Source organism: Erinaceus europaeus, chromosome 20 (assembly GCF_950295315.1).
Source record: "Erinaceus europaeus chromosome 20, mEriEur2.1, whole genome shotgun sequence".
Taxonomy (NCBI): Eukaryota; Metazoa; Chordata; class Mammalia; order Eulipotyphla; family Erinaceidae; genus Erinaceus; species Erinaceus europaeus.
Window position 1 is genome coordinate 1,682,635 of NC_080181.1, and position 22,641 is coordinate 1,705,275.

The 22,641-nt window shown below is 53.5% G+C and overlaps 1 protein-coding gene across 2 annotated transcripts; it reads right to left on the bottom strand.

The window, feature by feature from the left end:
* Window positions 1–13,864: 13,864 nt before the first annotated feature.
* Window positions 13,865–19,335, bottom strand: C20H11orf97 (chromosome 20 C11orf97 homolog). Of its 2 annotated transcripts, XM_060179665.1 has the most exons (6): window positions 19,226–19,322; window positions 18,292–18,324; window positions 18,113–18,250; window positions 16,652–16,756; window positions 16,108–16,233; window positions 13,865–14,105 (listed from the first exon to the last, which is right to left on the bottom strand). In XM_060179665.1, the coding sequence occupies exons 1-6, from the start codon at window positions 19,317–19,319 to the stop codon at window positions 14,101–14,103; spliced, it is 501 nt and encodes a 166-aa protein (XP_060035648.1). In that variant the 5' UTR covers window positions 19,320–19,322; the 3' UTR covers window positions 13,865–14,100. The 2 variants fall into 2 exon arrangements, with proteins under 2 accessions (XP_060035648.1, XP_016048396.1); XM_016192910.2 differs by lacking the exons at window positions 18,113–18,250; window positions 18,292–18,324 and having other exon boundaries at window positions 19,226–19,335.
* Window positions 19,336–22,641: the final 3,306 nt, after the last annotated feature.

Consider the following 22,641-nt stretch of genomic DNA (forward strand, 5'->3'; position numbering starts at 1 on the left):
ACTGAGGATGCAGCCTAGAGGCCCCGGGCAGGCGGGGCCAGGGATGAGTGTGGGCTGACCCCCAGTCTGTCTGCAGCCGGGCCGCAGGGCCCCCCACACAGCTATTATGCTCCAGCCTCCCAGGAGGAGTCTCCACGCTGCTCACAGCACAGTGAGCGGGAGGCCTGCAGGGCAGGGGGCTGACGGGCACCCCCCTGGGACAGGTGGTCACACTCCTGCCACTCCAGAGCTCACACTGGGAAATAGCGACAGAGCCTTTGAGCTCCCACAGCCCCTGCTTCATGCTGCAGAGATAGCGCAGCCAGTGCAACACGCACTGTTTTCTGCTTCCAGGGTCATCTCCGGGACTCAGCACAGGCAATAAGAATCTATTGCTCTTGGCAGCCACTTCTTCCATTTTATTGGATAGGACAGAGAGAAATTGATGGAGGGGGGCGAGATGAAGGTGGAGAGTGAAAGAGAGACATCTGCAGACCTGCTTCACTGCTTGTGAAGCTTCCTCCCTGCAGTTGGGGAGCCGGAGGCTTGAACTCAGACCCTTGCTTGGGTCCTTGCACTTTATACCCTGTGCATTTAACCGGGTGCGCCACCACCGGGCCTCCAGTGTGGCAGGCACTTTGCCTTGGGCGAGGGCCCAGGTCTGAGTCCCCGCACCACACAGGGGCACCGTGCATGGCACCAGGTGGGAGCTCCGGGGGGGTGCTGTGGTGGCTGCTTTCCTTCCCATGCTTTCTCTCTCTCTTCTCCTGAAAATTTAAAAGCTAATACAATGTGCAAAGACCCAGGTTCAAGCCCCCATCCCCACCTGAAGGGGGAAAGCTTTGCAAGTGGTGAAGCAGGGCTGCAGATGTCTGTGTGTGTGTGTGTGTCTGTCTGTCTGTCTGTCTCTCTCCCCCCCTTTCCTTTCCACTTCTGACTGTCTCAATCCAATAACAAATACAGATAACGAAAATCTCTAAGTTTCACTGAATGGCCCTGGGGTGGGGGTGGAGGGTGCAGCCGCCAAGGCCCAGTGGCAACAAGGAAGGCACCTGGCTACTGGCAGGGCTCAGTTCCCAGTCAGGGGCGGCGGGAGGGCAGTGCAGGTGCACTAACACCTGTCGGGAAAGGCCGCTGACCGCCAGAGGCACCGGGGTGAGAACCGCTGCTCAGAAACCCCCAGGCGGCACTCCGGCCATTGGTACCTTCTCGTCCAGCTTCTCAGAGAGGAAGAGGATGATGCCGTCGAAGGCCTTTGCTCTGCCGGCGAGCGCCTCGTGGCTGTAAAGCAGGGCCGTCCTCAGCCGCCTGGACTCCAGCTCAGGGCTGTAGGTCACTTGGTACTGAAAGAGCTGCCAGTCAGGGGGCACGTCCAGACTGAAGAGGTTGGAGGCCAGCCTCACGGGGGTCCCACTGGAACCTGAGGGTACCCACAGACACACGTGTCACCCCCAGGCCAGACCACACTCAGCGAATCTGTACCACTCAAGCGTGTGCGGCTGCTGTAGGCAAAGTGGGGGCTCTCGGTGACAGCACCAAGCAGACTCCAGGAGCCTGCAGCTGAGGCCCCGTGAAGCCCACCCACCCACCTACCCGGAGGGGGGCTGCAGGATCCCGTCTGAGGGCAGGATGAGAGCCTGAGTGGACAGGACATCCTGGCCCTGCACAGGGAAGCATTCGCACCCAGCCACCGACTCCTCCCAGCTTCGTCTTCCATCCTCTGTGGCTCAGATCAGCTCAAGTCACAATTTCAGAGGCTGCTCTCAGATTATGAAGAAACTGTCTACTTTTTGCCTTGCACACCCTTTCCAGCCGCTTAGAAATCCAGGTCCTCAAAGTCACCCAAGCCTGTGAACAGCCTGAGCAGCTGGGTGGTTACCACCCACACACGCAAATCCCAGCAAAGACACAGCCTTCCCAGGAGGAAGCAGATGGGCCCTGGGTGTCCTGCGGGTGTCTGGGAACCCAGCCCCCACATGGCTCCCAGTTAGTTTTTTTTTCTTGTCCCTCCAGGGTCATTGCTGGGCTCTGTGCCTGCGCCATGAATCCACCACTCCTGGAGGCCTTTTTCCCCCTTTTGTTGCCCTTGTTGTTGTAGCCTCGTTGTGGTTATTATTGTCGTCATTGATGTCATTCGTTGTTGGATAGGACAGAGAGAAATGGAGAGAGGAGGGGAAGACAGAGAGGAGGAGAGAAAGACAGACACCTGCAGACCTGTTTCACTGCTTGTGAAGCGACTCCCCTGCAGGTGGGAAGCCGGGGGCATGAACCGGGATCCTTATGCCGGTCCTTGTGCTTTGCGCCACGTGTGCTTAACCCGCTGCGCTACTGCACGATCCCCCCACCTCCAGTCAGCTCTTAACAATCTTAACCTTAAATGCAAAGCTGGCCAGGTTCAAGCTGGACATCCCTTCTGACGGGATCTAGACAGGACTCCCCCACAGCCTTGGAGGGCAGACATGGAGTCTGTCTTCTAGATGAGAATCCTACTGAACGGTTGGACACTAGTGCGTGTTTCACACGAGAGGTGACAGAGCCCCAGAATAGATGCCATGTGCTCACTCCCTCTCGTGCCATCTATCCGGACTCACAGCACCGGCAGAATTATTCTCCCAGACTCCCAGGAAACGCTGGTCATATTGGTGGGTGAGAAGTCATGCTGGAAAGTCAGAGCCAACAAGCCCTGGGGCAGGGCCTGGACTGGAGTCAGCCTGTTGGTGCTTCCTGCGTAGGCAGTGAAGGGTGTCCGCCATCCCGGAGCACAAGGAGGCCAGAGGTGGCCAGAACAGACCAGAGCAGAGCACCGTGCAGGCGAGTGCAGGCACTATGTTAGCAGCCTGTTCTGGGGGCCTGGTAGTGATGCAGCCAGCATACCATACATCCTACCATGCACAAGAACCTGAGTTCAAATCCTCAGTCTCCAATATCAGGAGACATCAGGAGGCTGAACATGTATCTTTCAAGTCAACTTCACGAGTGGTGGAGCAGTGCTACAGGTACCTCTCCTCTGTCTCCCCGCCCCCTTCTCTGTCACCATCATAAAAAAAGGTGGGGGAGTAGGGCGGTAGCGCAGCGGGTTAAGCACACGTGGCACAAAGAACAAAGACTGGCATAAGGATTTCGGTTAGAGACCCCAGCTCCCCACCTGCCAGGAAGTCGCTTCACAAGCGTCGAAGCAGTGCAGGTGTCTCTTTCTCTCCTCCTCTCTGTCTTCCCCTCCTCTCTCCATTTCTCTCTGTCCTATCCAACAACAAAGACATCAATAACAACAACAATAAAACAACAAGGGCAACAAGAATAAATATTTAAAAAAAAGGTGGGGGGAGGAATGGCTTCTAAGAGTAGTGGAGTGAATGTACAGGCACCAAGCCCCACTAATAACCTTGGTGGCAGAGGGATCAATACCGTGAACTGATGGGGGCGGGGCGCTCACGCATGTGCTAGGTAACAACACTGCTCTGCCTGCTTTTGCTTCATCCAGGAGTCTTAACCTGAGGAGGGAGTTGCAAAGTCTCTTTTTTAAAATTCATACTTATTTGTTTTTTGCCTTCAGGACTACTGCTGGGGCTCAGTGCCTGCACAAGTCCACTGCTGCTGAGGCCATCTCCCCCCACTGTTGTCGTTATTGCTGCTGTTGTTGGATAGGACAGAGAGAAAATGAGAGAGGAGGGGAAGACAGAGAGGAGGAGAGAAAGACAGACATCCGCAGACCTGCTTCACCGCTTGTGAAAAGACCCCTCCTAGGTGGGGGGCCTGAGGCTCAAACCTCGACCCCGGAACCTTGCACAGGTCCTTGCATGTGCTTAACCCAGTGTGCTCCTGCTCTGCCCCCTTTCTATTCTTTTTTTTAAAAAATGTCTTTATTTATTTGTTGGATAGACACAACCAGAAATTGAGAGAAGAGAGGAAGATAGAGAAGGAGAAAAAAAAAAAAAGAGGAGAAAGACAGAGAGGCACTTGTAGCTCTACTTCACCACTCACAAAGCTTTTTCCCCTGCAGGTAGGGACCAGGGGGCTTGAACTTGTGCCCTTGTACATTATAGCACATGCACTTAACCAGGTGCACCAGTGCCTGGTCCCAGGAGTTGTAAAGCCTTGGGAATCCTATGAAGCAGAAGTCTCTGAAAACACAGATGCCAACAACTCTGGGTGCTATTTCATGGGTGAGCCTGGGATTAGGACACAGAATTCTTGAAAAAAGCTACCTCCCCCCCTTTTTAATTTTTTAAAATATTTTATTTATTTATTAATGAGAAAGATTGGAGAGAGAAAGAACCAGACATCACTCTGGCACATATGCTGCCAGGGATCGAACCCAGGACCTCATGCTTGAGAGTCCAAAGCCTTAGCACTGTGCCACCTCCCAGACCACCCTTTTTAATTTTTTAAAATTATCTATGTATTTGATAAGGGACAGCCAGAAATTGAAAGGAGGGGGGGAGATAAAGAAAGAGAGAAACAGACACCTGCAGCACTGCTCCAACATTTGTCAAGCTTTCCCCCCCGAAGGTGAGGCTAGGACGCTGGAACCCAGGTCCTTGTGCTCAGCCAGGTGTGCCACCACCCGGCCCACCCCCCTCCTTTTGTCTAAACAGCAGCAGTTAAGAAAAGCTATTACTCCCCCTAGAGGAAAACAATACAGGAAAAGAGGAAGCATCCTTCTGAATCCCTGTCCCAGGCATAATATAATTGAGAATATATCCTTTTGGTTAATAAAGTAGAGAACTAAGGTTTGAAAAAAAAAAGATGTTAAATAACACCCTGGACATAGAAGAGGATGGGTACCTATCTTTCAAGTCAACATTTGGACATATCTTAGACCCAGAAGGGAGAGTGCCTCGGCGAGGTCTGGCCCGGTGGAGAAGGGAGTGAGTGGCCCAGGTACCTGACTTGCATTCCCTCACGTGCGGCAGCTTCTCCCTGGTGCAGACGCCCAGGTCCAGGCAGTCTCTCGGGACCTTCCCTCCTCTCTGTGTGAAGGTGTAGCCGGTGTCCCCGGAAGACAGAACCTCGTCAGCTGCAGCGGGAAGAGGACGCAGGAGCTCAGACAGAGGCCTGTTGGTTCTCACAGCTGCTCTCGCAGAACGCCCCAGAGGCCCACGTGGCAGAGCTGCGGCTTCAACCACAGCTGCCCCGACTGTGGGGAGTCACTGAGGCTGTGCAGGGAAGTGTGACAGCTCAAGGTGCTCCTCTGGCCCGAGGACAGCCGACCTGTCTGCAGGAGCACTTCCTGGCTGCAAGGTTCAGGAAGACGTGAAGCCAGAGCCATGCGCAACGAGTGTGCTCTGGGGAAGCGGGAACAAAGTGATGCTGGGTCTCTCCATGCATCTCTGGCGCTGGGGGAAACAGTGTTCAGATACACACTGTCACTACCAAGTGAGATGACTGCGAGCTTTACGTCCTGCACAAGTTGCCACAGTTAAAGCTGAACTCAGGGCCAGGAGACGGCCAGGCAGAGTCCTCACACCGCCACACCTGAGTCTTGGAGCTTAAGCCCCAGCACCACGAGGGTGCATCACGGCACCCAGGGAAGCTCACTGATGGAGTAGCACTGTGACACCTGTCCCTTTCTCTTGCTCCCTCCCTCCGTCTTCTCTGCAAAAGTTTGTCTGGGGGCTTTAATATCATGCGGTCTTGAGGTCCTAGCAGCACAAAAATAACAAATAAGACCTGGTGAACTAGCTTAGCAGATGGGGTGTCTGCTCTGAGCCCCTGCACTCGAGGGCAGTAACAGGGCACCCAGGGGAGCATTGGTGATGTGGTACCTTTCCATCTCTGTCTGCCTCTCATCTGAAAGGTCCACCCAGAACGGTGAGGCCCCAGAGACACCAAACTCAACAAGAACAGATCTGCCCTCAGGAGAGGAATCTCCGTCCAGTGTGTGCTGGGCACAGAACACACAGCAATGTGGTGGGAGGCTCCAAGGCCAGGCTGGGACAGCCGGTGACAGTGGCAGGCAGACACATGCCCAGGCCCTGCGAGCCGGCCTGTCCCTTGTTCCCAGACTCCAGCAGGCCACACGGCCAGGCCAGGTGGTGGCCTGCACCCAAATTCAGGTGTCCAAGTGTTCGGTGGTTCTCCTGAGCACTTACGTCTGGAGGAGCCGTGCGCCATGGAGGGAGGCCCGGCTACCAGGCTCCATCCTCTGTCCTCCCTGCAAGGGCTGCACTGGCACCTGCTGTCATACAGTCTCTGAAATGATTCTGACATGAGCGGGAGGAGTCAGAAAAACCGTGTCCTCCAGTCCAGCGTTCCCACTGCCCAGCGCTCTCAGGAAACTGTGTGGCCAGCTCTGGTTTGGAATCGCAAACAAGGCATCGAGGGACATCAGGCATCTTTCTCAAACAGCCCCAGTTCAGATGGAAGGACAGAACAGACAGAGGCACTTACGTCTCTGTGAGGCCCCGCTGGCTCCCAGGAAGTCCCTGCTGGAGGCCGGGTCATCGCTGCAGTCAGCAGAGGTGGCCTAGACAAGCAAAAGCGGGCTCAGGCTGAAGGTGCTGCCACAGCCCCACAGGGCCAGCAGCCTCCTGTCCTGACAGGCACAGGGAGCAACGGAGAGCTGCAGACTTCGGGAGTGGGCCATTCTAGCAGGAGGACTGCCCAGCCACCCCTTTCCTATCACAGCCTGGCTTGGGCCCCCCTATGAGCCAGGTGCAGTATGGGGGCCGCAGGGCCAGAAGCAGAGACAGAGCCTCAGGCTGGACACGGCTGCGCCAGGGTCCGGTGGCCTCCAGTGACCTCTGCCCACAGTGAGAATATGAGTCAAATAGCAACTGGAACCCAAGGGACAGGGCCACCGGACGGATGACAGACCCCTTCAGATGGGGTCCAGGAGGGCCTCAGGGCAGGCGATGGGGCCCACCAGGAGGCTCCTTCACAGTGACCATGTCTTTGTGAAGCTGCCCACCCAGTCCTGCTGCAGGGATGACCACCAGGCCAGACTGCTCCAGGGAGCGGTATGCCCCCGGCTTCTGCCAGTCCCAGACACGACAAGCAGCACCGTGACAAGGTCATCAGACACACGGCACCGTGACAAAGTCAGCCGGGCAGCTGCTGACCATGGGGCCTCCCTGAGGCCGAGAGGAGCCCCACCAAGGCTGGTGAGGAAGGAGGGTGCCCTGCACGGCCTGTAGCAGTGCCGTCACTCGCCCTGCAGCGGGGCCTGGCAAGGGGCGGCTCAAACCAAATGGCTCATCCCAGTCCAGCGCTGGCGTGGCATGGCCGCCTGCCTAGCCCAAACCCACCCGCACCCCGCCTGGTGTCCACAGGGGCTTCCACACCCGGAGAGAGCCGCCGCTGCCTGCAAGGTGGGCACGGGGCCCTTGGGTACAGGATCCGGGGGTGGGGTGCGGGGCTTGTGGGGGGAGGGGAGGCTGGAGCGAGGTACCCACCGGTGGCGACGGAACAGTCCTGGGGACGCCCACCTCCCTGGCGCTGGGGCTGCATCCCAGACCTCGAGCGCGGCTCCGGGCCCGGCCACTCATGCTCCTGCCGGTGGAGAAGCTTCCAGAGTCCCTAACGGGAGAAGCAGAGGGCTCCTAGCCAGCCAGAGGACCAGAACAAAGCTGCGCCTCGACCACGGAGACTAGACGCGTGGGTGGGATGAGTGCAGCGCGGGGGTGGGGGGCGCGGCCAGGGTCCCGTGCTGTGGGAGGGGCCAGGCCCAGCCTGCCCTCCCCAAGCGCCCTGCTCCAGGTCAACCTGAGTATGCTTTCTTTTTAAGATATATTTATTTTGCAGTAGTTTATGGATAAGTGTGAACATAAGCTCTCTCTCACAGAAACTGGTGTATATCTAGGTTTTGGGACTTTGTTAGAAAGTGAACCACCTGAGATGAAATTAGAGTATACTATAAAAGGAAAGGTCTCCCCGAGTAATGAAGCTGAAGGGTTGTCATTCCACACGTGAAGTCTCTGGACACAGTCTGAGGTGAAGCATGTTGAGGTGGCAATCGTTGCGTTGGTTAGGTTGTGATCCCTGAATGCAATATTATTTGGTATGGATTGGGAGAGGCATACGGGAAAGTGGGCCCTATCCAAGGGTTCCAGAACTGGGGGAAGTAGGGGCTCTATAGTGGAGATGTGAGGTTCCTACTGTAATTTGTTCAGGTCCTGCTTTTAGTTTCCCTTTCAGATCTTCTTAGTCAACTTCTGTTGATGAGTGGGATCATCCCATACTCATCTTTATCTTTCTGACTTAGCTCACTTAACATAATTCCTTCTAGCTCTGTCCAAGATGGGTCAGAGAAGGTGGGTCCATTGTTCTTAATAGCTGCATAGTATTCCATTGTGTATATATACCACAGCTTTCTCAGCCACTCATCTGTTGTTGGGCACCTGGATTGCTTCCAGGTTTTAGCTATTATGAATTATGCTGCTATGAACATAGGAGTACACATATCTTTTTGGTTGGGTGTTACCTTGGTTAGGTATAACCCCAGGAGAGGAATTACTGGATCATATGGAAGGTCCATGTCTAGCCTTCTGAGAGTTTTCCAGACTGCTCTCCACAGAGGCTGTACCAATTTACATTCCCACCAGCAATGTAAAAGGGTTCCTCTGTCCCCACATCCTCTCCAGCATTTGTTGCTGCTGTCCTTTTTGATGTATGCCATTCTTACAGGAGTGAGGTGGTATCTTAGTGTTGTCTTAATTTGCATTTCTCTGACAATCAGTGACCTAGAGCAGTTTTTCATATGTTTGTTAGCCTTTTGGATCTCCTCTGTAGTGAATGTTTTGTTCATATCCTCTGCCCATTTTTGGATGGGGTCATTTGCTTTTTTGGTGCTAAGTTTGCTGAGCTCTTTATATATTTTGGTGACTAGTTTCTTGTCTGATGTATGGCATGTGAAGATCTTCTCCCATTCTGTGAGGGGTCTCTCTGTTTGTTTAATAGTTTCTTTGGATGTGCAGAAGCTTTTCAATTTGATGAAGTCCCATTGGTTTGTTTCTGTGAGAGAGAGCTTATGTTCACATGTATCCATAAACTACTGCAAAATATACCTGAAAGCACAAGTACACTAGAGTTTGCAGTGAGTACCTCCCTAACACTTCCTCTCCACTATTCCAAGCTTTGGGTCCATGATGGCTCAACAATTTGTTTGGCTTCGTATGTTAACTCTCTTTTCAATCACCAGGTTCCAGATGCCATCAGGATGCTGGCCAGGCTTCCCTGGATTGAAGACCCCCACCAATGTGTCCTGGGGCTCTGCTTCCCCAGAGACCCACCCTACTAGGGAAAGAGAGAGGCAGACTGGGAGTATGGACTGTCCAGTCAACGCCCATGTTCAGCAGGGAAGCAATTACAGAAGCCAGACCTTCTACCTTCTGCAACCCACAATGACCCTGTGTCCATGCTCCCAGAGGGATGGAGAATGGGAAAGCTATCAGGGGAGGAGATGGAATATGGAGATTGGGTGGTGGGAATTGTGTGGAGTTGTACCCCTCCTACCCTATGGTTTTGTTAATTAATCCTTTCTTAAATTAAAAAAAATTTTTTAAAGATATATTTATTTTCCCTTTTTTAAAATTATTTATATATTTTCCTTTTTTGTTGCCCTTGTTTTTTATTGTTGTTACTGATGTCATCGTTGTTGGATAGGACAGAGAGAAATGGAGAGAGGAGGGGAAGACAGAGAGGGGGGAGAGAAAGACAGACACCTGCAGACCTTCACCACCTGTGAAGCAACTCCCCTGCAGGTGGGGAGCCGGGGGCTCGAACCAGGATACTTACTGAGGTCCTTGTGCTTTGTGACACATTGCACTTAACCTGCTGCGCTACTGCCGGACTCCCTTATTTTCCCTTTTGTTGCCCCATTTTTAAATTGTTGTTGTAATTACTGATGTCGTCGTTGTTAGGATGGAGAGAAATGGAGAGAGGAGGGGAGGGTAGAGAGGAGGAGAGAAAGACACCTGCAGACCTGCTTCACCACCTGTGAAGCGACCCTCCTCAGGTAGGGAGCCGGGGCTCCAACCGGGATCCTTACACTGGTCCTTGAGCCCCCGTGCCTGTAAATCCTGTGCTCGGCCACTGTGCCTCCCCAGTCACGTCTCACAGCTTCAGTGTCACACGGAGGGCCACATTAAAGCACCTGGTGCAAGACTGACACTATGGCGAGAGGCGCCCACTACGAGGAGTCTGAGCAGCTGGACAAGGAGAAAGCCCTGACCCACACAGCAGCCGTGGTCCCCAGCCCATAATGCTATGGGGCGCTGCCAGAATCCCTTGTAAAGCCACAGGTTCCACACTAAGAACCATTCACAAACAGTGGCAACACACTTAACTGTATCACAACCAGAACCAAAAACTTAAGGACCCCGAATTTCCTGTTCAAAGAAAGCAGATGTTTCTTTGCAAATTCAGGCTCAATCTGAATGACAGTGACGGTCCTTCGAAGACTCATTTTTCATTTCAGGACACCCTGAGGTGTAACCGGGAGGCCACACGCTGGAAGTTGTGAAGATGACCCTCCCAGCGGTTCTCCACAGCTGGACTCCATGTCCTGAGGGGCTCCCTCGCCCACCTGCAGGTAAGAAAGCTGAAGCTTAGGCTTGTCTTGGGCCTGCTCGTGGTCATGCAGACGAAATGCAAACCTGAAGCAGTCTCTCTTCAAAACGCAAGGCACTGGCAGGAGATGGCTCAGCAGTTGAGCACAGGACTTGCAGAGCCAAAGTCCTAGGTTCAAGTCCCAGTACTCACATATGCCAGAGCTGAGCAATATTGTGACGTCTCTCCTCTCTCTTTCATAAAAAATATATATATTTAATTTCTTTATTGGGGGAATTAATGTTTTAAAAAATATTTTTTAGGAATTGAGCAGTAGCACAGTGCAAGGACCGGCTTACTGATCCCAGTTCGAGCCCCCGGCTCCCCACCTGCAGGGGAGTCACTTCACAGGCGGTGAAGCAGGTCTGCAGGTGTCTGTCTTTCTCTCCCCCTCTCTGTCTTCTCCTCCTCTCTCCATTTCTCTCTGTCCTATCCAACAATGACGACATCAATAACAACAAAAATAACTACAACAACAATAAAAAACAAGGGCAACAAAAGGGAAAATAAATAAATTCAAAAAAAATAAATTTTTTTTGAAAGCTCCTACCAACTCCATACAGGTTCCCAGAAGCACTAGTGTCATCAGTCAGTATATTCACTTAGAATTGTTCCTTTTTTTCTGTTGGACGATTGGTATTTTATTATAGTCTGTATAGTTACATTTTACCAAGCAAATTTTATTCAGGGATTTAAGTTTTTTTTTTTTTTTTTAAGGATGAGAGAATTGAAAACCTAGACTTAAAAAAAAAATCTTTATTGGGGGATTAATGGTTTACAGTCGACAGTAAAATAAAAGTTTGTACGGTATAACATCTCCACATAACGACACAACCCCCATAGGTCCTCCTCTGCCATCCTGTTCCAGGACCTGAACCTTCCCCACCCCCGAGTCTTTTACTTTGGTGCAACACACCAACTCCAGTACATGTTCTGCTTAGTGTTTTCTCTTTTGATCTTATTTTTCATCTTCTATGAGCGAGATCATCCCATATTCATCATTCTCTTTCTGGCTGATCTCACTTAATATGATCCCTTCAAGCTCCATCCAAGATGGGGTGAAGAAGGTGAAATCACCATTTTTACCAGCTGAGTAGTATTCCATTGTGTATCTAGACCACAACTTGCTCAGCCACTCATCTGTTGTTGGACACCTGGGTTGCTTCCAGGTTTTGGAAAATTGTGCTGCTGTGAACAGATACACAGGTCTCTTTGGATGGGTGTCTTTGGTTCCTTACCAGGTTCCTTTTAACACAGGGCCCGAGCACTGACTTATTAGAGCTCACAGCTCACTTCCTGCAGTCACGGGGGCTAAAGGTCTCAGGGATTGGGGTGTGCCTTGCACAGCCGCGTTTCCCCAGGCCCCCAAGCCCGTGCTGACACTGAGTCTCTCCCTGCGCACAGCCTTTAGGCTGCTGCACCGGCTTTCTCAGTCGCGGGAGCGCTCGCGGGGCGGGGCGGGGCGGGGCGGGGCGCTGGAGCAGGGCGAGCAGCAGCTGAAGCCGGAGTCCGGCACAGTGCACGGCGCCCAGGCCGGTGCGCACCCAGTGCTGTCACGGGCGGCCCCCCAGGTCTCCAGCCACAGCCGCTCGGCCCCGCCGCCCCCAGCCCGGCTGCAGCTGTAGTCATCAGGCTAGGGCCTAGCACCGAGCTCAGCACCCTCTGCCCGGAGCACACCCCCAGGGTCCCAGCACCCTCCCCTGTGGCCTGAGCGCCCCCCCCAAGTGGTCTGAGCACCCTTGCGGGACCGAGCACCCCCCTAAATTGTCAGAGTGACCCGCCCAGTGGTCAAAGCGACCTCTCCCCCAGTGGTCAGAGCGACCCCTCCCCCAGTGGTCCCAGCGCCCCTCCCCCAGTGGTCCCAGCGCCCCTCCCCCAGTGGTCAGAGCGACCCCTCCCCCAGTGGTCCCAGCGCCCCTCCCCCAGTGGTCCCAGCGCCCCTCCCCCAGTGGTCCCAGCGCCCATCCCCCAGTGATCAGAGCGACCCCTCTCCCAGTGGTCCCAGCGAGAGTAGGACTAGGAAACAGGATTAGGGCAGAGTGTGGCTCCCAGACTACTATTTTTTTAAAAAAGATTTTATTTATTGACCAGAAAGACAGGAGGAGAGAGGAAAAGCCAGACATCACTCTGGTACATGTGCTGCTGGGGATTGAACTCAAGACCTCATGCTTGAGGATTTGATGCTTTTATCCACAGTGCCACCTCTGGGACCACCCAAACTACTATTTTTTTTGGGGGGGGAATCAATTAACTTTGCCATATCAATCTGACCTTGGGCCCATGTCTCTTCATATTCAGCACAGAAACCTGTGTGTCCTCTGAAACCTGTGTGTCCCTGTCAGTCTGAGCTCACAGTCCATGGTCTCAGCTGGGACATTTTTTTTTTCCTTATTTTTGTTGCCCTTGTTTTATTGTTGTACTTATTATTGTCGTTATGGATGTCGTTGTTATTGGATAGGACAGAGAGAAATGAAGAAAGGAGGGGAAGACAGAGAGGGGGAGAGAAAGACAATACCCCAGCAGACCTGCTTCACCACCTGTGAAGCCACTGTCCTGCAGGTGGGGAGCTGGGGGCTCGAACCGGGATCCTTATGCCGGTCCTTGTGCTTTGCGCCACCTGCATTTAACCCACTGCACAACCGCCCGACTCCCCAGCTGGGAACATTCTAGGCTGCTCTCATGTCAGGACCCGTCTTCCTCGAGTGGCAGAGCAGGTTGACCAGCCTCCCTCCAGAGAGTGGACAGTCCCCACTGTGGCTGTGCTACAGAGAGGCCCCCAAGAGGGCTTGTGATGACGTTCCTGATGGGAGTGACCAGTGATGGTGGAGAGAGGGGTCTGTTAGAGGGCTAGGCCCAAAGTATCTGTTGGGAATCCTAGGATTTCCTGACTAGGGAGGGTCTCAGGTGGCCTGGTATTAGTCAAAATGGACATCATTAAGTGAGCCTGAGAGACCTGATTTTTTAAAAAATATTTTAATGTATTTATTTATTTTCCCTTTTGTTAACCTTATTTTATTGTTGTAGTTTTTATTAATGTCGTTGTTGATAGATAGGACAGAGAGAAATGGAGAGAGGAAGGGAAGTCAGAGAAGGGGAGAGAAAGACAGACACCTGCAGACCTGCTTCACCACTTGTGAACAACAATAATAACTACAACAATAAGCAAGGGCAACAAAAGGGAATAAATATTTTTTAAAAACTTTAAAAAATGAATGAATACAGTGATGCTACACTGAAGGGCTGAGGTTTCCAGTGTTGACCTTGAAGATTCCATAAACACGTCTCTGTTCCACTGTTTTGTATATTTAATAGAAGAAGCTGAATTACAAGTCCAAGATAGACCAAATGTGACAATAAATTTATTTAAAAATAAATGTAGTGTTTTCCTTCATTGTTTAAAGGTGCTTAGCACACCTTACTAGTAGTTTTCATGAATTAATTTAGAGATAGGATTTAAAAGCAGTGGTATGAACCACAGAACAATGTGACTCAGATGGGTTTCTTCTGTTTTTTTTTTTTTTCTTCTTTAGACTCCAACAGGGAGGTTTCTTCTTAGTGGAAAGCTGATGCATCTTATCCTGGGGTGAGGAAAAACATGAAGCAGTGAGTAGGTTTTCATGTTGGGGAAGGGCTGTTTCAACCCAGCCCTTCTGCCCTCAGGTGCGAGATGCTGCGGGGGGCCCAGGGTGCTGGGCTCAGCCCCTCTGTGCTCTAGACCCTTGTCCCTCTGGGATTTAGCCTGCACAAGGGAGACCCGACAGACTGGGTGGACAGGGGACCCAGCCCTGTGCTGACGCAGCCAGTACTGGGGACCCTGCATGTCTGTGCCGCCGCCCAGGTACCAGCCCTGTGCTGCGTGGCCCAGGCGTTGTGTCTGTGTGTCTGCCACCCGGGATGGGCTCCCTTCTTAACCAGAGGCAGGCTTTCTGCCCTGACCCCCTGTGGCTGAGGGCTGAGTCCAGGCTGTCCAGTGGACATATGCAGTTCTGACCTCGTGTGTGGCCTCCCACACACAGGCTTGGGGGGGAGCGTGGGTCTCTCGGCCTCTTTCCCACCTGAGCTCTCACCTCACCTATGTGAGGTGACTCCGTGAGCCCTCTGCTGAGTCACTGTGCCGTCGTCAGACCCAAGCCTCCATCGTGGGGTTTTCTTGATGCCTGGACCCCCGCTACTTACAAGGCCATTTGCTGGCTTGCTTCCACCCTGGGCCTTAGTCCCTCTGGGCCTGCTCCTTCCCTCTAACCCCTCTCAGAAGCTGCATAGGACCCGGGATCCCCTCCTGAGCTCTCTCCCCATCCTGGCCCAGCAGACCCTGCCGCTACCCTCATGGACCAACAGCACGTCTGAGTCATGCCTGGTGCTGGTGGCCACACGGGCGGCTATCTGGGCTCCAGGCTCAGCACCTCAACATACAGCGGAGGGATTCTGCCTGCATTTGTCAGCTCTCTGTGCTTCTGCTTCCCATCACTGAAACAGCTCAAGCTGCTTCCTGTGGTTTTTGTAAAGATTAGACTGGTTATCTTCTATGCAGGGCCCAGCATTTACAATGACTATTCACATCTTGGCTCAGAGCAAGGCTGGCACACCCCACGCCCCCAGGTGACATGAGAGAGTTGAGCCCAGCAGCCCACAGCTTTCCTGAATCCTTCCTCCTCTCCTTCCATGTCCCCGAGAAGCAGCGGCCCTCCCTCTGGGGCAGGGGTGGGGAGCCTTTTCTCTGCCAAGGGCCTCTTGGATATTTTCTTTTCTTTTCTTTCTTTCTTTTTTGCCTCCAGGTTATTGCTGGGGCTTGGTGCCTGCACTACAAATCCACCACTCCTGGAGGCTATTTTTCCCATTTTGTTGCCATTGTTACTGTCGCCATTGCTATTATTGTTGTTGGATAGGACAGAGAGAAATGGAGAGAGGAAGGAAAGACAGAGGGGGGAGAGAAAGACAGACACCTGCAGACCTGCTTCACCCCTTGTGAAGTGACCCCTCTACAGGTGGGGAGCTAGATACTTGAACCGGGATCCTTAGGTGGGTCCTTGAGCCTCACGTCATGTGTGCTCAACCCACTGTGCTATACCGTCTGACCCCCCCCCTCCCCCTTGGATATTTTCTAAAATCATTTGAGGGCCATGCAAAATTATCAACTTAAAAGCTAGCACCTAATGTTGCAAGCTCCCAGCTGTGTTGAATGGTGAGTCCCTCCTGTGGTTGCCTGGCAAGGCCAGGCCACATGCTTTCAAGGACTGTGTAGGACTCGAGGGCAGATGTCCCCACCCCTGCTCTTCACCCCCAAGCTCCAAGCTCCACGAGAAAGGACAGTGTCAGTGGGTCCCTCGCCCCCAAGCTCCAGGCTGCCCCATGCTGGAAAGCCTGGCTCAGTTAACTGGGAAGTCTCAGTGCAGGCAGGACATGGGCCACTGCCCTCCCCCAGGCCCCTTTCCCCACAGAGCCATGTGGCTGCACCCCAAGTCCCAAGTGAAGCAGGTCCCCAGAGGAGACATGTGGACCGAGAGCCTGAGGCAGCCCTGGCTGTGCCATCAGCCGGTATCCAGGGCTCCCCAGGGCGGGTGGGTGGGCAGGGGCCCTTACGTCTCAGCCCTCCGTGCCTCGAGTAGTACTTGGCGTGTGGCAGTGAGCTGTTCCTGCTGGGCAGGCCCTGCTTCAGGCTCCCCATGGGGAGGTTCCTCTGGATGCTCCAGATCCCTTCCAGCACCGCTGTGGGAGTTTCAGAGCAGAGGGGACTGTTAGGGGCTCTCCTGGAGAGCATTTACTCAGTCATATTCTCAGTCATTCCAGCAGGTCAGACACACAGCGTGAATGACTCAGGATGCTGTGCTGAGCGGGCAAGGAAACAGGCCTGCTTGACGTCACGGTGGCAACTCCAACATGGCTGGGGGGCAGCAGTGGGGGTACTAAGCACACCTCACTGGGGGCAGCAGTGGGGGTACTCAGCACACCTCACTCACTCCTTCATAGAATAGCTGATCTGGACTAAGCAAGCGGAAAGCTGGTTCCGGAGTTTCCCCAAGACCATCTTTCTTTGGCTAGGCCTGGCCTGGCCACAAACCAGCCCATCGCCAGCCCACAGCTTTACGTTCGTTTCCCAAGTGCCTCGCTCCGCGGCTGAGACTACCTGCAGGTGGGCTTCTGATGTGACACTCATCTCTCTTCATATACAGCTCTTCCTCCAGCACCTCCTTGATCCGCTTATGGGGCTCACAGTAGAAGAACTTCTTCCCTGCAGAAGTGTTGACGGGACGGGGTACTCGCTGCAGATGCAGCACAGACATCCAGCCTCTAGACCCCCGGCGCCCGCCCCCGGGTCCTCATGCATGCAGCGCTCCTCAGCTCCTAGCAGCCTTTTTCTGTCCAAATTTCAGATAGAGCAAGAGAAGGAGATAGAACAGAGAGAGGACAGACTCCATGGCACAGATCCACCATTCCGGAGCTTCCCCGGAAGTCGTGCACTGTGCTCCCCTGCACTGTGGAACTGGGGGCTTGGCCTCCCTCCCACCCCTGTCCCCCAGCATGGTGAGGTATGCACTCACCTGGGTGAGCTACCCCCTGAGCCATTAAAAGACACAGCCTCCCACACCAACAGTACAACAGTCACTCTGCCTGCTCCCTCCCTTTCGTGGAGCCAGGGCCTCCTGCGTGCAGTTCCACGGCTCCCAGGCCACTTTCCGCTCCGACAGAGAGACTGGAGAATGGCAGAGACACCACAGCCGCTACGCCTTCCCACCTGCTTTCCCCAGGGAGCTGCGTCTCTAGCCCCTCTGCCAGCTCTCTCTTGCTAGGGTCTCTTCCAAGGTAACCCGGTTCTGGTGAGGAGACACCTTCTCACATAACCCTGAGCCTTGGGGTTTCAGGCACTTGCTCGGGCATTGTGGGCAGACACGGAGGCTCGCATGTGTGCCAAGAAGCCTTTTGTTTATTCACTGAGTCCTTGGAGGCTGGCTGTGTGGCAGACGTCAGACTGGAGGGCGTGGGATGGAAACTGGAGAGGAGCGGGCAGGGGGGCTGGTGTGCACGCAGCACCGGGCAGCCACAGCCCTTCCCCCGCGTTTTTAGCAGCTACACCCAGGTTGTGACGGGGACCTTCCTGCCTGGACTCTGGCCCAAAGGACATGGCCAGGGAGCAGTGCGGAGTCCTGCCTTTCTCTTTTTCCCAGGTAACTGCTACTTAAATCTCAGGTCCAGTCTTACACGCTGGCTCCACATTTTTTTTTCCCCTCCAGGGTTATCAGTGCCAACACTATATAATTCCACTGCTTCTAGCGGACATTTTTTTCATTTTATTGCATAGGCCAGAGAGAAATTGAGAGAGGAAAGAGAGATAGAGAGGGAGAAAGACAGAGAGATACCTGCTTCACCATCTGTGAAGTGTCCCCTCCACACACTTGAACTTAGTACTACGTGCTCTTAACCAGGTGTACCGCTGCCCCTGGACCCTGCCCCTCCCCCCCACATTCTAGAAACATCTCCCTGGATTCTCCTCGCTGCAGCCTCCTCTTTCCTCTGACCCCCCTGACTGCAGCCTGCACGATGCCAGTGCCTGTCCGCACAGCGACGGGTGCAGCTTAGTCACAAATACCTTGCTCAGCAGCCGGCACCGCCAGGACGGGACCTGTCCCAGGAGTGAGGGGTTGGTAGTGTGTGGATGGGTGCTGTTTCCTGGGACCATGTAGTGCCCCTGTGGGTGCCAGCCTGGGGGAGGGGCAGGCCCTGGTGCCTTGTGAGCAGCCAGCCTGGGGGAGGGGCAGGCCCTGGCGCCTTGTGAGCAGCCCGTCCAGCTCAGCAGAGGCCCTGCAGGTTCTTGGGAGACCCACAGACCGTCACCCCCCGGGGCCACTCTGTGTCTGGCCAGAGCTGCCGGGATCATTGTCCTTCTGCATCCTCGATGGGCTCGTTCTGGATGGAATCCTCAGCGGAGCAGATGCTGCCCAGGGCAGCCGGGCTCCTCCCACAACAGGCAGCACTGCCCAGTGGAGCCTCCCGGGCTGCCTCCTGGCTGAGGCTGAGGGGAGGGCCCCTGGTGCCGGGGAGGGACTCTGGGTCCCTTGATGAGGCCCAGGGGAGGCTGGGGAGCAGCAGCCTTCCCCCCAGAGGCAACCAGGAGCTGGAAGGCTGCAGTCACGCTGTCTCTCCGTGTGTGTGTGTGTGTGTGTGTGTGTGTGTGTGTGTGTGTGTGTGTGTAGGGCTCTGATTGCAAGGCGGGCCAAGGCAACGAGGGCTGTGGCCATGTGGGTGCTGTGAGTGTCCTGAAGGTGGCAGCTGTCCTTCCCTGCGCCACACCGACTGTTGGGCCCGGCACCAGTGATGCCACTTCCCTGCCGTGTGCAGGAGCCAGGCTGCTGGCACTGCACAGATCTTGTGTGTGTGCCCTGCGGTCTCTGGAAAGACAGTGGCTCACACCCCTGATCTGTCAGTTTGTCAGCTCGCTCTGCTGGCAGACAGCCAGGGAGTCGGTGCCATTGCCTGGGAAGCTGGCCTCCCCGACTCTCAGGCGGCCACCGGGGAAGGAGCTGGGGGTGGGGGCACGGCTTCTACCCAGCGCTGTGTGTCTGCTCCCCGTCCCTCTGTCCCCTGTCCTGGGGAGCACAGCTTGCACCCAGCTCTGTGTCCCCAGGTGCCCCCGTCCCTGCGCCACCCTGTCTCGAGGCCCCTCTGTCCCCTTCCCTCTCTCGCCCGCGGTGAAGGGACTCACACTGCTTGCGGGCCTCCTGCGGGCAGCCGCCCTGGTCTCCGCGCAGCCGGGCCCCGGGTGCGAGCGGCTCAGTGTCTCCGTCCTCCGCACCCATCGTCTCCGTGCGCCTCCTGCCCAAGCTCTGCGGCTCTGCGGCGGGACGCCTAGCGGGTTGTCATGGCGACCGCGGCCCCGCCCCGCCCCCGCCCTTCGGAGCCTCCCGGCCCGCTCACCTGCCGGCCAGGTGACCCCACCGCACAGTGGAGTGCTGGCAGGAGCGATGCTCTGTTTAGATATACATCCATCCATATATATTTATTTATGTTCCCTTTTTGCTGCCCTTGTTTTATTGTTGTAGTTATTATTGTTGTTATTGATGTCGTCGTTGTTTGGACAGAGAAATGGAGAGAGGAGGGGAAGAGGGAGAGGGGGAGAGAAAGACACCTGCAGACGCGCTTCACCGCCTGGGAAGCGACTCCCCTGCAGGTGGAGGCCGGGGGCTGGAACCCGGATCCTTAGCCGGTCCTTGTGCTTCGCACCATGTGCGCTTAACCCGCTGCGCTACCCCCCCCCCCCCCGCTAGTATTTTTGTTTTAGATTTTAATTTTTTATTTTATTATTGGATAGAAATTGAGAGGGGAGAGGGATATAGAGAGGGAGAGAGATGGAGCCCTGCTTTTAAAATTTTAAAAAAATATTTATCCCCTTTTGTTGCCCTAGTTGTCTTCTTGTAGTTATTGATGTCGTCGTTGTTGGATAGGACAGAGAGACATGGAGAGAGGAGGGGAAGACAGAGAGGGGGAGAGAAACACAGACACCTGCAGACCTGCTTCACCGCCTGGGAAGCGACTCCCCTGCAGGTGGGGAGCCGGGGGCTTGAACCGGGATCCTTATGCCGGTCCTTGTGCTTTGCACCACGTGCACTTAACCCGCTGCGCTACCTCCCGACTCCAGCAGCCCTGCTTTACCACTTGTGAAGCTTTCCCCCTGTAGGTGGGGACCAGGGGTTTGAACCCAGGTCTTAATGTGCGGTTTAACCAGGTGCACCACCACCTGCCCCCCAGAATGACTTTTAAAATCAACAACAGCAAAGCAGCAGTAACAAGTCTGAAGATGAGGAGTCACTGGCGCCATCATTCCTTGCCACTACGAGTGTAAATTGGTAGCATGGCTTTGGAGGCGTGTTTCGGTGTCTCTGTCTGTGAGTACACCGTGTGGCCCAGCAGTCTGAAGCAAGGCCTGTGTGTACAGTGGTGGCTATCTTCTAGCCTGTCTGTGACAACACTGTGGAAAGCCCCAAGCCTAAAGCGACTCGGAGACCCTCCAAACTCCAGTGGCAGGTGTCTGTATGCATCACTGTCAGCCTGGATAAAAGCTCCTGTCTAGCAGCCAGCAAGAGAAGGCCCCGGGAGGGATGCAGAATGGAGGCTGGGCCTCACAATGGGCAGTGAGTCAGGGAAACAAATGCAGACTATCACAGACAGAGGCCAAATGCAAGGGTGACACCAGAAGTTAGAGCTTGGTGGGTTCGCCAAGATTTCTGACTTTGACTCCATTTTCTTTTGCAGAACCATGATGCTGTCTCCCAAACCACCCTCATTTTACTGCACTTTCTAAGACTTTATGAAACAAAAACTTTGTCATCTCCTGGGCTTCAGCACTCCAAGCTGACTTGTCTTCTGAGAGAGAGCAAGGAGAAAAAAAGGAGGGAGGCCACCATGGAAGTTTCTCCCAGTACTCTGGGGTCTGGACTTGTCAGCCCACATTTGCAAAATCATACAAACATTTAAGTATATGCTACTTAGAAAAACTCCCGAGTTTTACTCATAAGAAAGTTGATATGGTCTACTTTGACCTAACAGAGACGTTCACCATCATTGTTTGTGTACACTACTGGAAACTGTGGAAATAAAATTTGTCCATTACAGCAACTAAATTAGTTTAGGTGGTTTTTGTCCTCTTTCTAAACAGAATGTGCTTTTCTATTATTTTAGGATTAGTTACTGATAAAATAAGCTTAAAATTTTCTTTTATCTAGGTACTGAGGTCACCACCGCCCCCCCCTTAATCCCAGAGAACTAAAAATGGGCAGCAGAAACCGGATGAGTTATTGTGATTATTGATAAGTGTGAAATCCAAAATGTCCACTAGATGGTGTCAGAAGCCAAGACAAACCATTTCTTTCTTTGGTCTCCTAATATCCACACATGAAGTCCAAGGTGTATACCCAGTGACAGAGTATGTGCTTCCCATGTGTTAGGCCCTGGGTTCAATGCCTGGTACCAAGAAATAAGCCCAAGTCTTTGTCACAGAAATAAAAACTTGGGGCTACATTTATTTATTTATTTATGTATTTTCCCTTTTGTTGCCCTTGTTTTTCATTGGTGTTGTAGTTGTTGTTATTGATATCACCATTGTTAGATAGGACGGAGAGAAATGGAGAGAGGAGGGGAAGACAGGGGGAGAGAAAGACAGACACCTGCAGACCTGCTTCACCGCCTGTGAAGAGACTCCCCTGCAGGTGGGGAGCCGGGGGCTCGAACCGGAATCCTTATGCCAGTCCTTGTGCTTTGCGCCATGTGCACTTAACCCTGACTCCTGGGGCTGCATTTTATATGTAAACCCAGAATACTCCCAACAGTTAGTTTCCTGAATCTCTCATGTGGCTTCCACTAAGACAAGTGGCATGACATAAGAAGGCAAACAGAAAATTGGAGAAAGGAACACTGCTGGGGGCAGGGTGTGTGAGTGTGTGTGTGTGTGTGTGTGTGTGTAAGGGGAGGGACAGTGTCCCCTATGGCCACAGTACATGACTCGACTCAAATAACTCAGAAAGTCAATCAATTACTGTCTACATGTGAATCTTTAGTCAAGAACAAATCAGAAAGAAATTAGAAAACATTTATTTATTGGGGCCAGGTGGTGATGCACCTGGCTAAGCACACACATTATAGTGCATGAGGTCCCAGGTTCAAGACCTTGGCCCCCACCTGCAGGAGGAAAGTTTCACAAGTGGTGAAGCAGGGCTGTAGGTGTCTGTCTCCGTGTCCCCCTCCCTTCTCAATTTCTCTCGGTATCTATCTAATAATAAATAAAATAAGTATTTTTTAAAAAAACTTAGGGCTAGTGAGAACATTCACTTGAATAATGCACTGAACTCAGTCTCTACAGCATTGCATTGGCACTGTGGTCTCTTTCGCATCTTCTCTCACTCTGCCTCTCTGTATCTATCTAAAATAAATCTTTGGGGTCGGGCAGTAGTGTAGTGGGTTAAACGCACATGGTGCAAAGCCCAAGGACTGGAGGGAGGATCCCAGTTCGAGCCCCCAGCTCCCCCCCTGCAGGGGAGTCGCTTCACAAGAAGTGAAGCAGGTCTGCAGGTGTCTTTCTCTCCCCCGCCCTCCACTTCTCTGTCTTATCCAACGACGACATCAATA

Bases quoted from the DNA above. Each gene is read 5' to 3' on its own strand.
- C20H11orf97 (XM_060179665.1), bottom strand. From the start codon at position 19,319: ATGGGTGCGGAGGACGGAGACACTGAGCCGCTCGCACCCGGGGCCCGG. The intron at 18,325-19,225 runs GTGAGTCCCTTC...AAGAACCTGCAG, and splicing joins GCAGGAGGCCCGCAAGCAGT to GGCCTCTGCTGAGCTGGACG. The intron at 16,234-16,651 runs GTAGTCTCAGCC...AAACTCCCACAG, and splicing joins CATCAGAAGCCCACCTGCAG to CGGTGCTGGAAGGGATCTGG.